At 47.0% G+C, this 16,313-nt stretch overlaps 1 protein-coding gene across 1 annotated transcript in view; it reads left to right on the top strand.

Moving 5' to 3' along the window:
• LOC147737577 (uncharacterized) overlaps positions 1 to 16,313 on the top strand; it is a 499,818-nt gene that overhangs the window by 408,288 nt on the left and 75,217 nt on the right. The window contains exons 8-9 of the mRNA XM_086924527.1: positions 1,569 to 2,255; positions 2,538 to 2,684. Of these exons, the coding sequence (XP_086780653.1) occupies positions 1,569 to 2,255; positions 2,538 to 2,684 (834 nt within the window). The remainder of the gene's footprint in view (positions 1 to 1,568; positions 2,256 to 2,537; positions 2,685 to 16,313) is intronic.

The raw sequence follows: 16,313 nt of genomic DNA, 5'->3' as shown, positions 1-16,313 counted from the left end.
GATCTAGACCATTCTGGACTGGGTGGCTCCAACTACCCAGACTGAAGTGAGGGCCTTCCTTGGCTTCCCTGGCACTATAGGAGGTTTGTGAGGGATTATGGCACCATTGTGGCACCCCACACAGAACTGACTTCCAAAAGAATGCCCACAAATAGTGAACTGGACTGTGAGCTGTCTAAAGGCTTTTGACACGCTGAAGGAAGCGATGAGCTCTGCATCTGTTCTGAAACCTGCGGATTATGTCAAGCAATTCATTGTGCAGACTGATACCTCTGAACATGGTATAGGAGCAGTGCTATCCCAAAAACATGACCAAGGTCAAGATCAGCCACTGGATTTCATCAGTAGAAGGCTAATCCCCAGGGAACAGCGTTGAAGTGCCATTTAGATGGACCCCTTTGCTGTGGTTTGGTTCCTTGAGAGGTTTAGGTCAAACCTGTTTGTCTCTCACTTCCTAGTTCAAACCGACCATAGGCCTCTCCGATGGTTAATGCAAATGAAAGGTGAAAATCCCAAACGGCTAAAGTAGTCCATCTCCCTACAGGGAATAGACTTCGAAGTGAAACAGAGACCTGGGATTGCCAGTGCAGGAGGACTTTCCAGGTTGTCCCATTTAGACTATGTTAAATGTTATGTTATGTTAAAAATACTTCTAAAGCGCGTGCACAACACAAGGTTTCATGGCGCTGTGGACAAGGGAGTCCTGCCACTAAGTGATTCATTCATAAGTCTGGCAACAGAGCCAGGTCTTTAAGAGTTTCCAAAATTGAGGATATGATATCATCGATCTAAAGTCCTGAGGGAGAGAATTCCAAAATTGAGGGGCCAGGACCGCAAATCTTAGTCCCCCCAATTTCTAGCGTTTAAAGGACGGAGTAGCTAGGGGATTCAAATGGGAAGACCTAAGATCCTGAGTGTGTATATATCTCTAACCCGAGTATATACAGACACTGGGCAGTTGACATTGAGCTCTTTAAAACTGAGGCATCCCAACTTGAATGCACTGCGTTCGACTACCAGAGGCCAATGTAACTTTTTCATAAGAGGGGTGACATACTGCATTCTTGGCTGGCGATAGATGAATCTAGCAGCCTGGTTTGGCACTAGTTGCAGTCTTAGATTGATATGCCGGAATGCCAAAGTAAAGAGTTGGTGTAGTCGATGTGAGAGATGAGTAAGGCTAAAGCAACTTGGGTAAGAGCTTCAGTAGTGAGAAATCTGCTGTTCTCCAGTAATGGGGTATCTTTCATAGATTCACATGCTTGAATCATTCCCCGTCGTCGAAGTGGGGTTCCCACGCTACATAGAATAGCAACATAGCAATAGCATAGCGAAAGCATAGCTAAAAGAGCAATAGGAAGTATTGTAACATGGACGTTAATAGGAAAAAACTTGTAACTTTAATAACTTGTCCAAGTCATTAGATATGGTCCAAACTCCAGCCAATCAGACGACAGCACCCTCTGGAACCTTCTCCTCAGAGGCTCAGGCTCTCAGATTTTCTACTGCACGTCGTGTGAAGGGAGTCTCCCTGAGCTCTGCTCAGTACCTCTACCTTTTCTCTTCAGAAACTCTTCAGACTATCTTCACTGCTTTGTCTGCTACAAAGAGGTCACTCATCCGACACTGTGAGTCTTGTGGGAAACTCCGGCTTCATTCCGAAGACCCCCACAAAAAGTGTATCTACTGCCTCCACCCTGAGCATCAGGTGAGAGATTGTAAAATCTGCAGGACTTTTCCTCAAAAGACTTTAAGAGACAGAGATGGACGTCTACTTCTGTGGTTACAGAAACTCAAGACCAAGGATAATCCCTTATCAGATGTTGAGAGGGATTCCTCTCTCAGGACTGTCATCTCTAAGAAGAGGGCTAGTGAGGCGGAGATGGTATCTGCTAAGGCTAAGGTGCTCAAGAAATACCACACCTCTACTCATGAAGGCCAGACTTCTTCCTCAAAAAGGGCTCCTGCTCCTTCTAAGGAACTACCTATGCCCTCTACGCCTCCGAGATCTGCCTCTAAGTCTCAGGCGTCTAAGTCTCTTCCTGAGACAAATTTGCCTAAAGAAATGGGTCCCTCATCGACGAAGACCTCAGTCGCCACTGCTACAACGACGACTTCCACCTTCTCTTCTCCTCAACCTACAATGATTATGTCATCGGCGTCCTCTCCGTCAATGTTTGTCATGGTGTCGGAGAAGCCTCGCTCGTCTGCCACCTCCCTCACTTCGTCATCGATGAAAAAGAGGACTGTCTCCAGTCGGTCGTCGACGGATGCCTCCTCGCCGACGAGACGGTCAATGGCTCCCAAGGCGCTACCTGCTTCGTCGATGGATGCCTCGTCGTCGAAGGTTGCCTCGTCGTTGATGGGTGCTCCGTAGACGGTTGCCTTGTCAACAGCACAGAAGCCTTTCCTTAGGAAACTTCAACCACGCTCTTCGTCGTCGACCGCTGAATCGTCGGTGGCATCCTTGGTTCCACCTTCAGCTTTGATGTCTCTAGTCCTCTTGAAATCTTCAGCAACACATTTGCTGCCTTCAGGAACGACGGATGTTTCATTACTTCAACGTAGGAACTCTTCTTTGGATGTATTGCCAATTCAACCATCTCCAAATATTCCTGTGGAGCTTTTTGACTTTGGGGCTAATGAGGAGGATTCGGAAGAGGATGGCCGGTTCCGTGCTGCTCGTACTCCTTCCGAGCTTGTCATCAAATGCCAAGATATTGATGATGACCAAGGATATGATTCCTTTTTTTTGATAATCAATTTTATAAAGTTTCCAAAACAGCCAAACAAACAGCACCGTTCAGAGGTACACCGGATAGAGTCAGACCAAGATAGCCACAATCCACATCGATACATTAAATGAAATAAGTGCAGCCAAGGATATGATTATTACCTTGAGCCTAATACTCAAACACCACTGGAGAATCCAACTGTGCAGATGCCCATGTCTCTCATCACTAATTTGCAACATGTGCTTGATGACTACTACCGCCGATTTCCTCCCTCGGAGTCGGCCTCATCTGTTCCACAGATGCCTCTTCCTCTGCCTTCATCGATCATCGAGCCGCCACCTCCGGTGTCATCGATGTCTCATCACCCAGAGGACGCGCACACAACTGACGACAACAGAGAAGAAAGGGAGTGGGTGATAGATCCCTCCTTACTGAGTGGGACACTTATAAAATTCAGACTCCGTCACCTACTGACAAAACTGAAGAGCGGACTTGGCACCTATCCCTGTGTGCCATTCCCATGAACTCTGCTAGAGGGATGTCTTACACATATCTCAGGCAGTGAGTTAAAGTTCGCAGATTTATATATTGCAGCTCATCACCCGTGAGGGTTTCTAGACGCTGTCTATGGGCACTGGGAGATACAGTGATTTGCCCAGAATCACAGGATGTTGCACTGAAGCAGAGACTTGAGCCCGGATCCCCAGTTCCTGAGTCGGCAGCTCAGGCTGCTGCACCACATCTTCTCCCCCCTGTGAGGGCATATCTGCATGAAATGCCCCTGATGCCCCTGCAATATCCTAGTCGATTCCTGGCTATTGTAAGTGACCAGGGAAGTCATAGTAAGTACAGAGGCTGGACACTCGTCATTATGAGTTTGCCAGCTCCATGATGGCTGCACTGAAATATGTGATGTTTGGCACCAAGCATCTCAACATATTAAACTTGCACTGATTCCAGTGTAGATTTTATTAAAAATTGCACATAGAGGGGCCCTTAACGGGGTCCCCTGAAACCTACCAATCCCTAGTGTGGTCATTGACTGGCCTGAGCCAGCCTGCTACCCACCAGAGTGTGTTCTGACCGCAGGGGAGAGTGCCTGCGCACTCTGAGGCTGAGAACAATGCCTTTCCTGGATGGAGTTGTTCACGTCATTTGTAGAACTAAGAAAAACCCACCTCGAGGAGGAGTGGGGCTTGGTGGTGCGGGAATCACCAGAGTCTACTCTTACCCTCCTTGTATATTAAAGTGGATCCGGAAACCTTCGTCTGCAGAGAGAACCACCTTTATTACAATAGCCCGGGCTATGGAACAGAGTCCCAAGCTAGTCAGAGACAAAACCCAGGAGGCTGCTTCTTTACTCCACAGCGAACAAGCCTTATATACATTTTTATTCCACTCTTTTGGCATTCAGTCCATTGTTTAATCAAGGTGGTGTTTTTAGTTGATGACCTGATCTAGGCGGTGTTTGTAGTTGATGACCTGATCAAGGCTCGGCATTCAGACCATTGTTCAATCAGCTTGATCAAGACTCGGCATTCAGACCATTGCTCAATCAGCTTGATCAAGACTCGGCATTCAGACCATTGTTCAATCAGCTTGATCAAGGCTCGGTCAGAGAGACCATTGTCCAGATGACCTGATCACAGTGTCAAGATGTTTACCAAGCAGAAGATGAAAAACAAGCTTGTTTACACAGGGCATAGGTGTCTCATGGCCTTCTGTTGATGAATTGGCTAACTGCAAAGAACAGGGGGGGGGTCTTGGGTATGTGATAGTTTTTTTAGCATTAGCAGAAATGGAGGCTGTAGGCAGGGTTTTGTCACAAGATGGCAAGGAATGGAGGAATGTAAGGAAATTAATAGGACCTAGTGAAAACTTATTTTCTTCAGAACCTCCTTTTGCCATTGAGTGGCAAAACATGTTCTTAGGAAATGTCTATCTGTATTAGGTCGCCAATCGCTTGTTGAAGCATAATCCTTATGTTGGTGTCAGGTGTACTGACCGGGGAATTTGTAAGGGCTGTGTACACATAGCACAAAGCATTGGCAAGCACTGGATACACAGGCAGCATGAGATGATGATTGCTATTCCCAAGGCAAAAAAATGAGGATCCCCCTTCCCCATCTGGAAAGGAGGCCCCAAATCCAACCTATGAGGGACTAGTCGTCTTGTTGATGAATCTCAGAGGAAAGTTTATACAGTCGTTGGATAGCTTGATAGACTGATGGAGCGTTATCAGGTATGTAAATGCAGCAGCTGGAGCCGATTAATTTACATACACCACCACAGTCAGCAAGGATGATGTCAAGTACCATTCGATGTTGTAGTGTCAGCGGTCCGCCTGAAGATCTGCGGTGATGTTGCCCAGTGCCCCTGCTGTTTCATTAATGGTTGCCTCCACCACTCGGGTAAGGTGTCGTATGTTGCGGCTGTTGACCATAGGACCCAAGAACGGTAGGAAACCTTTGAAGAAGTCCCCCGCCTCCTGTCCTGCAGTGTCATCGGCCTCAATTACTCCCCTAGGCATACGATGGTGGAGGTGGGGATTGGTCAAGTGATGTGTCCCAACAGCAGTAAAGGTAGGGGGGAGAAGAAAGGCCAAATAACACACACCTGACCAATTTCCTGGAAGCCCGGTATAAGCATACTGTCCACAAACAAAATAGGTATTTGGAGAAGCGATTAGGAGTGGTGGTGTCTATTGCCAGTCAGTGTGCTGACTATTGCGCAATCACTGACTCCTACCTCCCGGGTCCCCAGTCCTTTTATGCAGACTTGGCCATGCGTGTTGATCCCATTGAAAGCCTGCAATTTGGTGGGAACTTTGCGTCTGGACCGAAAGCGGGAGAAGATTATTCTACTTGAGGTGTTGAACACAACCAACTCATTGCGTTCAGCACAAGAGATGTTCAAGATGTTAGATGTCGTAGTAGGGCAGAAATGATTACTGACATTGCCTGTTCTGTTTCGGGTGAAAGTGTCATAAAAATCGCCAATGATGGAGCTCGTTGTTCCATTGATCGTATATGCATCGGTGACGAGCATCATCCAAGCCAGACTGGGCCCAAAAACAGAAAATGGATAGATGAAATAGGGGACAGTGTGTGTCATAGAGTGCGGCATGAGCCCACATACCCAACAGTTTGAGGTATTAATCACAAGCTGATGCTGGTGCAATAATTGTACAAAAGTATTGTTCATTAATTCCAGGCATTGTGGTAGTTCATGGGGTGACAAGGTGGTGTGGAGATGTTCTGCAGGTATCGGTGTCGGAGCTAGAGGACCTGGGGGAGAGGTCAGCAACAGAAACCATCCCACAACCAGCAGGATGAGGAGAGCAAAAAGTATAACTTGTGGAAAGGAAGCATTTATTGTTCAGAAGTTTGACATATTTCTTGTGCGCTTCAGACCCTCGGACCGCTGCCATTGTGCTCAGCCTGTTGTCACTAGCGGCTGTCTGTGATTGGTGGTTGCTTCACTGGATGTGGATACCAAGAGTCCTACGGACTTCCCATTGGTCCAGCATACCAGCACCAGTCTCAGCCGGAGATATCACAGCCCTACAGCCTATTAGGCACCAGACAGAGTCAAGGGCCAGCCCCTTTTCTTGGTCTCAAGTTGTAGCAAGTGGAAGAAGGTATGGAGTTGTCTGGAAAGAGAGCTTCTTGTTCCTTCCTCTGATCCTGCAGAGGAGGGATGACTGGACCCCCTAAGATTCGATCAGTTTCGGCTTCCGTAGTGGTGTAAGGAAGCTGAGCATCACTGAAAGGGACAAAGGTTGGTACTACTTCTGTGTCGCAATCCGGCAGTCCTTCTTTCACCCTTTGGTCGTACGGGAGGGGGAGAGGCACCCTTTTACAATGGGTAGCATGTGTCCAGTTCTTTCTCCCTTCGACTTTTACAGCAGTGCGGGTGGCCAAAAGAACCTGTCGGGGATGCGACCAGCGGGGCTCCAGACACTTGGTACGCTGAAAATTGCGGATCACCACCCAGTCACCTGATTGAATGGTGTGACCTGGGCCTTCGATTTTGTCAGGGATAGCAGCGTTTACCTGATGATAAAGAGTATGAAAAGAATTGGTTAACTGGCACGGGTAGTCAGTCAATACTGGGAACTCAACATCAGACACTTTCTTTGGCCTTGGTACGCCCCTTACATTAGCTGGTCTACCGAATACCTATTCGTAGGGAGATAATCCTATCCTTGAGTGGGCAGTCGCCCTCACTGTCAAGAGAGCAAGGGGCAGGGCATCTACCCAGGTAACACCTGTTTCCGCCACTATTTTGGCCAATTTTAATTTAAGTACCCCATTGTATTTCTCCACCAATCCGGCTTACTGGGAGTGATTAGCAACATGAAACTTTTGTCTGACACTAAGCCCGGAACACACAAACTGGACCACATTTGCTGTAAAATGTTGGCCATTGTCACTCCAAATCAACTGGGGCAACCCTAATCGGGGAAAGTATTCTCTCAACAAAACTTTGGCCGTTGTAATAGCTGCGCAATCCTTGGTGGGGTAGGCCTCCACCCATCTGCTGAAGGCACAGACCACTACAAGGACATATTTCAAATTCGCCCATCTGTCCATGTGGATATAATCCATCTGGATGGCCTCAAAAGGAAACGTAGGTGGGGATAAGCCACCAGCGGGGGTAACTGTACCTTTTCCTGGATTGTGAATAAGGCAGATCAAACATGACTTAACCACTTGGTCAGCATATAGGGGTATTTTTTCATTATACCATGTTGGCTCTAGTAACTTGCATATTCCCTTTGCACTGATATGGGCAGGGCCATGGGCCATAGTGACAACTGGGGGGACATGACTGTCTGGTAACATCCATTGCCTCCCTTCAGATATACGCACCCAACATCCCTCTTATCTCTTTCTCTGCCAGATGTTCCTCCCATGTGTGCAGTTATTTTGCAGTGGCATGAGATTGAATCTCGACCACACTCTGACTAGTATTTTCCCACATTCCTCCTTCCACCACCCATCTGGCTGGTCCTGTCACAAACATTCCATCTGATTTACTTAGAGCAGTCTGTCTTGCTGTTTGGTCTGCAAGGGCATTGCCTTCCCCTACATCATCAGTCACTTTCTAGTGGGCTTTACATTTAATCACTGCAACTTTTCTAGGTAATGTCAAGGCTTCTAGAAGTCTGTGTATGAGGGGGCCATGCTGTATTCTAGTCCCATGTGAGGTGAGAAAATGTCTTTCTTTCCAGAGTCTACCAAAATTGTGAGCCACCCCAAAAGCGTACTGACTGTCCGTATAGATATTAACAGTCATGTTTTTACTGATTTCACAAGCTTGTGTCTAGGCCATTAATTTAGCCGCTTGGGCCGATGCCTGTGGAATTTGTGCTGTCTCAACTACTGTAACAAGAGTGGTGAGGGCATGCGCAGCAGATAGTTCCATCCGATCTTTTAAGACATGAACCATATATGTATAGTGTTCCCTCAGCGTCTGTTAGGGGGTGTCTTGTAGGTCCACACGACCCTTTGTCTCTTCTTCAGTCCATAATATGCAGTTATGAGGGTCAGAATTTTTCCCTTGTGTCTCAGTAGGGAATAGTGTAGCTGGGTTTAGAATATTACATCTCCTAATGTCAATGTGACTGGAAAAAACAGTGAGCTCATAACCTGTAAGTCGTGCACTGGTAAGGTGTTGTGTCTTGATGTTGTTGAGCAAGGTATCTACTGCATGTGGAACCATTAAGGTCAAGGGTGAAGACATAACAATACCTGCGCTCTGGCGTACCATAAGTGCAGCAGCAGCAGCTGCGCGTAAACATCCAGGGAGGGCTCGGGCTACTGGGTCAAGTGTAGTCGAGAAATAAGCACAAGGGCGATGATTGTCTACAAAATTCTGAGTTAAGACCGCGCAAGCGCAGCCATGTATCCCATGGACAAAAAGGAAAAATTGTTTTCCATAGTCTGGTGTGCCTAACACTGGAGCTGTACATAAGGCATATTTGAGTGTCTGAAAGGCAGCCACATGCTCAGTTGTCCATGGAAAACCTCTTTCTGGCATATCTTTAGTAGTGAGAGCTAAAAGAGGTTTGACAATGGCCGAGAAGTTAGGGATCCATTGTCTGCAATAGGAAGTGAGGCCTATAAAGGCACGTACTTGTTTCTGTGTCAAAGGGGGAGGCATGGAGATAATAAGGGACACTCGGTCAGTGGTAAGTTGCCTTCTCTCCTTCGAAAGGAGGTGGCCGAGGTAGGTCACTTTCTCTCGACAAAATTGCAATTTGTTCAAGGAAACCTTATGATTATGGGAGGCAAGGTGGTGAAGCAGACATACTGTTGCTTGTTCACAAAGTGGAACAGACATGGCTGCAATTAAGAGGTCATCTACATATTGCAACAGAGTGGATCCTGCTGGGAGCGTCGGGGAGTCCAACTGATTCTTGAGAGCCAGACTATAGATGCTGGGGCTTTCAGTAAAACCTTGGGGGGCGCGGCAGAACCGGAAACTCGGCCCACCAAGGGAGAAACCAAAAAGATGTCTACTGTCCGGATGTATGGGAATGCTAAAAAATGCATTCTTTAGGTCAATAACAGAAAAATGAGTGGCGCTCGCTGGGACCATGGTCAAGCGGGCTGTCATATCAGGGACAACGGGATACTGTGAGACCGTAATTTTGTTGAGAGCCTGCAGATCGATGACAAACCAATAAATTTTGGGGGCCGCGGGAGAGGGATCAATCCATTTTTTAAGACCTGGAATAATTGGGCTGTTACACTTGTAGCACGTGTCTCCTCAACTACTCCCGTCTTCATGAGATCTGATATTATAGATAATAGGGCAGCCTCACCTTCCTGGAGAAGGCGATACTGGCGAAGCCGGGGCAGTTGGGCACCTTGCTGGATACGGACAGTATGCGGAGAAATGTCGAGAAGTCCTACATCAGTGTCAGAAGTGGCCCAAAGTGATAAGGGTAAGGCCTGCAGAACGGGAGGGAGGGGTCCAGAGAGGAACGAATTGGCAGAGGAATCTGGTGATATGGTAAGGGACACGCCATCAGGACTACAAGAAATGATAGCATGTAAAGCCTTTAACAAATCCATACCCAGCAAATTTTCACTGCATCCAGTCGTGAGAATCAAAGGAGCATCCATATGAGCTGGACCGAGATCCAGCGGGAGAGGCTTAGAGACGGGGTTGGTAACAGGGACCCCAGATAAACCCACGAAGACATTGAGAGAGCCAGAAAGGGGTGCCTCCGGTATCAAGGTGTGCGCAACAGAGATTCTAGTAGCCCCGGTGTCTAGGAGAAACTTCGTTTTATCCCCTGCAACTGACATCCCGACATAAGGACCTCGCTGATCCACAGGAATGGGCACTCTTACATTACCCCTTTCCTGGCTTTCCTATGGCTGGTAGAAACCTGTCTCATCGGTCTCATCATAATCATTGTTAAAGTATGTCCTAGTGGCCTCAAACCCATTGTCAAATCTGCCTCTGCCTAGGAGGTCCCATATTTCCTTCCCTTTGAGTTCGGGGCCTAGTTTTTCCTGACTGAATATTCTGGGCTAATACCGGGCATTCACTAACCAGTAGCCATAAGCCTTACAGTAGGCACACTGGTCTTTATCAACGGGACCTGCCGAACTGATGGGCTTCTGTAAAGGAGACTGAAGGGGGCATTGGGGCAGCCTCTGGAATTGGTCCGAATGCGGACCTTGGACTCTAGCATTTTGTTCCTGGGGTGGATAAGCTTGTTGTAACAAAACTTTCGTTTTAAGGTCCTTGTTCTTCCTAACCTCTTTGTCTTTATCTTCATTCTCTCTATTCTCCTGATGTTGGGCCATGGCAAAGATGCCTGCCATAGTCTGAGCTGACCACGTACTCTCAACCTTCTTAAGGCGGACCGAGAGATCCGGTAAAAAATTAGATACACATTTTTCAATGAACACTGAGCCCGAACCAGGGGCTCTAGGGTCCAATCCACTGTGACTTTTGTACACAGTTTCGAAGCGGGTGGAAAAATCAGCAACAGAGTCATCCTTATGTTGTTTACATGCATTTATCGTATCCCAATTAACAGCTATTTTGGGCAAAGGGTCTTCATGAGTTGCAACAGATGGCCTGGTAGAGCCAGAATAGCCGGACCAGGCTTAGTCCCTCCCTCTCTGTCATTCTCCATCCTCTCAAAGTCGGTCCAATCACCATGCAAAGCGGCATTATGGTTGGCATGGCGTATTTTGTCCCATATGTCGGGTGGTACTACTGACCCGAATAATAAGTCAATATTCTCTAGGGTAAGGACACCAGAGGAAACATTCTGACCTAATTCCTGATAGTAAAGAGACAAATTCTTACGGGGGTCTGGTAATTGGGATTTCAATTGAAGAACATCCGCTCTTTTCCATGGGACATGCACCCACATCCTACGCCAGTGGGCTGGGGCTGCTCCAACACCCTGGTTATTGGCAAGCACTGCAGGGATAACGACGGGTGCTGTCTCTCTCATAGACATAGCTTTGTCATTTGGAGATGGCGGAAAAGCCGCTGTGTCTCTGAACGTAATCATGATAACAAGGGCTTCATGCATATCATCTCCCTGAACATGACCCTTGGCAATAGTTAGTCTTAAATCATTTAATCCCTGGGGAGTATCTATGAACAATGCTTCGTATCTTTTCATTATAAGTGTGCACATATACTCGGCCATGTCTGTTCGTTGTATGGCTGTCCATTGTCTAAACGTCGACCAGATATCTTTAACGCCATAAATATGACTATTATTTACCCAAAATGCACATTGTTTTCGCATAGCATTCCTTTCACTGCCCCCAGCGAGTTCAGCAGACCTCAAAGGCTCCTTTCTAGGAGTACTGAAGAATGCAAACAGGGTATTGGGCATAAGGAAGGACTATCTCGTTCGGTCCAAAGTGGCATAAGAATCACCAACAGGGGTACCAATAGACTGATTATCAAGCAGATGGGAATGTATGGTCGGGGTTGGGTCAATAGGTGAGGCTGTATGAACTGTCGGCGGGAGGGGTGCTGGCAGGATGACGGGAGTCAAAGGATCATGCAGTGGTACAATGGGTGGGGCAGCCTGAACCACCACTGGTGGGGGTGGAGCGTTAGGAACATTTTGAGGAAGAGCGGGATACATAGGAGCCGGAGCATATGCAGGAGGTGGACCTTCAAGAATAGCATTCAACAACGAGTCCCCCTCTTCTCCTTCAACCTCAAGGTCCCTGGGAGAACGAGCGGGGTAACATTTTGTCACCTTAGCCCTGTGATGCCTATCTGCCATTTCAACCCCTTCCTGAACCTTACTTTCTAAATGTGCTTTCGCATGATCAGCCATAGACATCCTCTCTTTCTTTTTATTCAACGCTTGCTTTTTTCTCATTTTTTGATCTATTTCTTTCCTCCACAATGCAGTGGCGTCAAACATGGCTTGACGAGACCGTTTTGCGGAGCAGCTGCTCCTCCAGGCTCGAAAGGGCCTGGAGATCAAAGGAGCCAAACTGTGGCCACTGTAATTCAACATTGCTTTGTTTCGTATATTTTACCCATAAGGGAGAAAACATGACAGCAGATGGCCAATATTTAACATACATCTCATAACTTGGAGTTCCTTCTGGAGGAAGCGGGCAGGCTGCCTCCAGAAGGGAGGCCTCTGTACAAACGCAACAAGATAACTTTCATGACTTACTTTTGACTGGCATATTTGTACTTCATGTAGCAGAAACAAGAGTCACCCCTTTAACCAACCAGGGGATTGGAGTACTTTTAAATAGTAAAATCAAAAGATCCCTTGGTGGACAAATTGATTACTGAAAATCAATTCACACAAATAGCCCATGTATTAGAACTCTACTGAATAGTAAAAAAGAAAAGACTTTTCTGCAAAACAATTATACCATAAATAATTTATATAAACCACATATTTTATTAAAAAAGAGAATACATAACCTCTTGCTCTCAAGCAGATTACAACTAATTGTTTCATTTAAAACAGCACCAGCATTCATTGTATGTGCTATGGTCTCTCGAGAGACACACTGCTCATAAAACAACACAATAATAATAATTCTAACCTTCAAATGCACTAAATCCCTATACAAGATAAAAAAGAAGAAAACAAGAGAGACATAAAACAGACACCACAATTTGTCATAAAGTTACACATCCGGGTTTGCGCAAGTCAGGCTAATCCTTATACCAATTAATTTGTAATTTTGAAAGGATGAGCTGTTTTCCCACGATTGTGTTATGAAGCGTCGACGCATTTCGATGGTTTTAAAATAGTCCATCTTTTTCAAGACATTCACTTTTTGTCTCTCTCAATTTGCAAGGCACGGATTGGTTGCCACTGTGCTTTATTCCTGTAGGCAAATACAGTCAAATATTTGTTTTAAAATCATGCATTATAATGCTGTCCCATGCATCACAGTATTCTTAGTTACAGAGAGCTTACAAATTATACCATTTCTCCTAGATATTCTGATTGTTTATCTAATTCCTATAGGTTAGCATTTCTTCAATTATATGCCATCCATATTCAGTTTATTTTTCCCATTTTAACCCGCTGTTATTCGCGATATTCTGATATATGGGCTGTATCTTTGGTGCGTAATGAGCACTCATTTTCAGAAATGCTCCTACTTACTAGGGATCTGTACACAAATTGTACCCTCCTTCCAGTAACTATCTTGTTATCAGACTTGATTATTCACTATTTTGCCCTCTCCTTTTCCTTATATCATGTTATTCATCTCTCCTAGATGTGTCCCCTTTCACCATCCTGCCATCTTTTCACTCTTTTTACAGGCTGATTCTAAAAACAAATTACCATATTGAGTCTATTTGTCATTGTTATACCATACATTTAATATTGAGACTAATCCCCCATTTAATCGCCCTACAGCTAAAACGTTATTACCTTTGTTAATTTGGCTGATGTGGCTTGTTGGTGGTCCCTCCTATGCATGTGAATTCACAAACTTTAAAAACAAAGATCACGAAACTCGAATTGATTTCTGCAACAAATTTGATAATACAAAGAATAAACAACTGTTTTTAAGGTGACCTCAACAAAATATTGAATTAAGCTGCCTAATTACCTAATAATATTACCTGCCTCCTATTATTGCATCAGCGTCTTGTTCCTTCTCTTTTTCTTTTATCTTTATTTCTTTGGGGCGGTGGGGGGGTACCAGAAGTTATTTCTTCCCCAGTCAAAACCTCTGTTCCTAAAATAACAATGTATCTTTTTATTCCACTTATATTTTCCGATTAAATCCTTGCAGCAACATGATGCCGAAATAAAAGCAGGCAGGGCTTACCTATTTGTACACGAAGTGGCCAAAGGAAACGTCCCCCATACGTTGTGCGTTATCAGCGTAGTAACTCTTGTGCCCTCCGAGCTATAACTTCCGTTTTAGCTGTACGAGACAAAATTACCAACACATACCCCAAACTAGAGTGTATTAAAAATGACGGTTGCACTATCAATATCGCTAATCTCAGTACTCTTCTTACCAGGGAATGCGGGGGAAGCTCGATTCAAGGTGCCTGCATCCAGTCACCTTCTCAAGACTTCTCTGGACTGTGAGGAGCTTTTACCTGCCGTTTGTTGCCCGTGGCAGGAAATTGTTGACTGTCTCCACGTTTCCCCGCACCCTCTTCGCGGGTGCTGCTTCGCGAGTGCCGGTTTGCGGTGCTGGTCATTGGAGGGAGCCCCTTTCCAGCAGGGGAGCTGTGTGCTGACTGCCGTAGGGCTTGTGGGCTTTAAGAAGAACTCTCCGAACGCCAGTAGGGACTCTGAGTACCAGGAGTCCCTGCCCGACCTGGTCCAGCTGGTCCCGCATTCGGCGGATAGCCCCGCCCACACCGCACGTTAAAACCCCCCTGTGTTGCACAAGAAGGTGGGATTGCCATCTGGAATGTGAGGAGCTTTTACCTGCCGTTTGTTGCCCGTGGGAGGAAATTGTTCACTGTCTCCACGTTTCCCCGCACCCGCTTCGTGGGTGCCGCTTCGCGGTGCTGGTCATTGGAGGGAGCCCCTTTCCAGCAGGGGAGCTGTGTGCTGACTGCCGTAGGGCGTGTGGGCTTTGAGAAGAACTCTCCGAACGCCAGCAGGGACTCCGAGTACCAGGAGTCCCTGCCCGACCTGGTCCAGCTGGTCCCGCGGTCGTCAGATAGCCCTGCCCACACCGCACGTTAAAACCCCCCCGTGTTGCACAAGAAGGTGGGATTGCCATCTGGACTGTGAGGAGCTTTTACCTGCCGTTTGTTGCCCGTGGGAGGAAATTGTTGACTGTCTCCACGTCTCGCCGCACCCGCTTCGCGGGTGCCGCTTCGCGGGTGCCGCTTCGCGGGTGCCGCTTCGCGGTAATGGTTATTGGAGGGAGCCCCTTTCCAGCAGGGGAGCTGTGTGCTGACTGCCGTAGGGCATGTGGGCTTTGAGAAGAACTCACCGAACGCCAGCAGGGACTCCATTCTCTGGACTCAATATTGGCACCATCTTTTTCTGCTCTTCCAGGTGGTGGTCATGTTCCGATGCCACAGGTTACAGCCCCTTCGGATGTCATCCAACCCTCAGGGACTGTCCCCTTGTCTGTCAGACTGTCACTGACCCCCTCCATTTCGCAAATCCCGGCCATTAATGACTTTCCTCCCGAGGGTGTTGCTCTTTGCACGAATGGGTGTTGTAATACATCAGCTAACACCAACTCAACCTCGGGCTCTCCTACAAGTACAAGCAGTGTTAGCCCTAGCGTAAAGACTTGGGGACAGTTGGCTAGGCGCAAGTCCAAGCAAGCTGTTAAGGAATGTCCTACTGGTAGAAATTGTAGGGGGATTGTAGAGGGGAGCAAGCAAAGGAAAGCGCCTGCCAAACGATGTACAAAAATATGTAATAATTATGAGAGTAATGCGGATAGGGATGTACCTGTTGTGATTGAGGATCGAGACCTATTAGGTGACGTAAATCTCTGGGAAAGAATAAAGACCCTTTTGGATAAACCTTCCAACAGCCAAGAACGAAATGACCCTATAAGCTATTACACACATCTGGCGGTGACACTTAGTGGAGACCCTGAGGTGGAGGCCCCCAGATTCCGAGCGGGTCTTGTGGTAGTAGCAAGCTGGCTTTGCACCAACTGCCTTCAGTTGAATGCCACCAAAACTGAGGTGTTGGTATTAGGGAAGCACGCTGAGCTGTGGGGAAACCAGTGGTGGCCACCAGAGCTGGGCGTCACTCCGATTCCAGCCTCTGGAGTGAAAAATCTAGGCATTTGGCTGGACCCTGCGCTCACTTTTATGGATCATACCAAGAAGGTGGCTGCCACGTGTTTTGGCATCCTGCGGGGCATAAGGCCGGTCTTAAAGTATTTGATCCCCCTACCAGACAGCTTGTGGTCCAGGCATCAATTTTATCTCGGCTGGACTACGGCAGCTCGCTGATGTTAGGGATGAATCAGGCGGAGGCCTCTAGGCTCCAAAGGGTGCAAAACGCTGTGGCACGGGCCATTGTGGGCCTCCCCAGACATTGCTCCATGTCTGGTACCATCGTGGCCCTACACTGGCTTCCGGTCA

Source organism: Lissotriton vulgaris, chromosome 1_1 (genome assembly GCF_964263255.1).
Source record: "Lissotriton vulgaris chromosome 1_1, aLisVul1.2, whole genome shotgun sequence".
Taxonomy (NCBI): Eukaryota; Metazoa; Chordata; class Amphibia; order Caudata; family Salamandridae; genus Lissotriton; species Lissotriton vulgaris.
The sequence above is the reverse complement of the archived record's forward strand: the minus strand, read 5'-3'. Positions and strand labels throughout refer to the sequence as shown.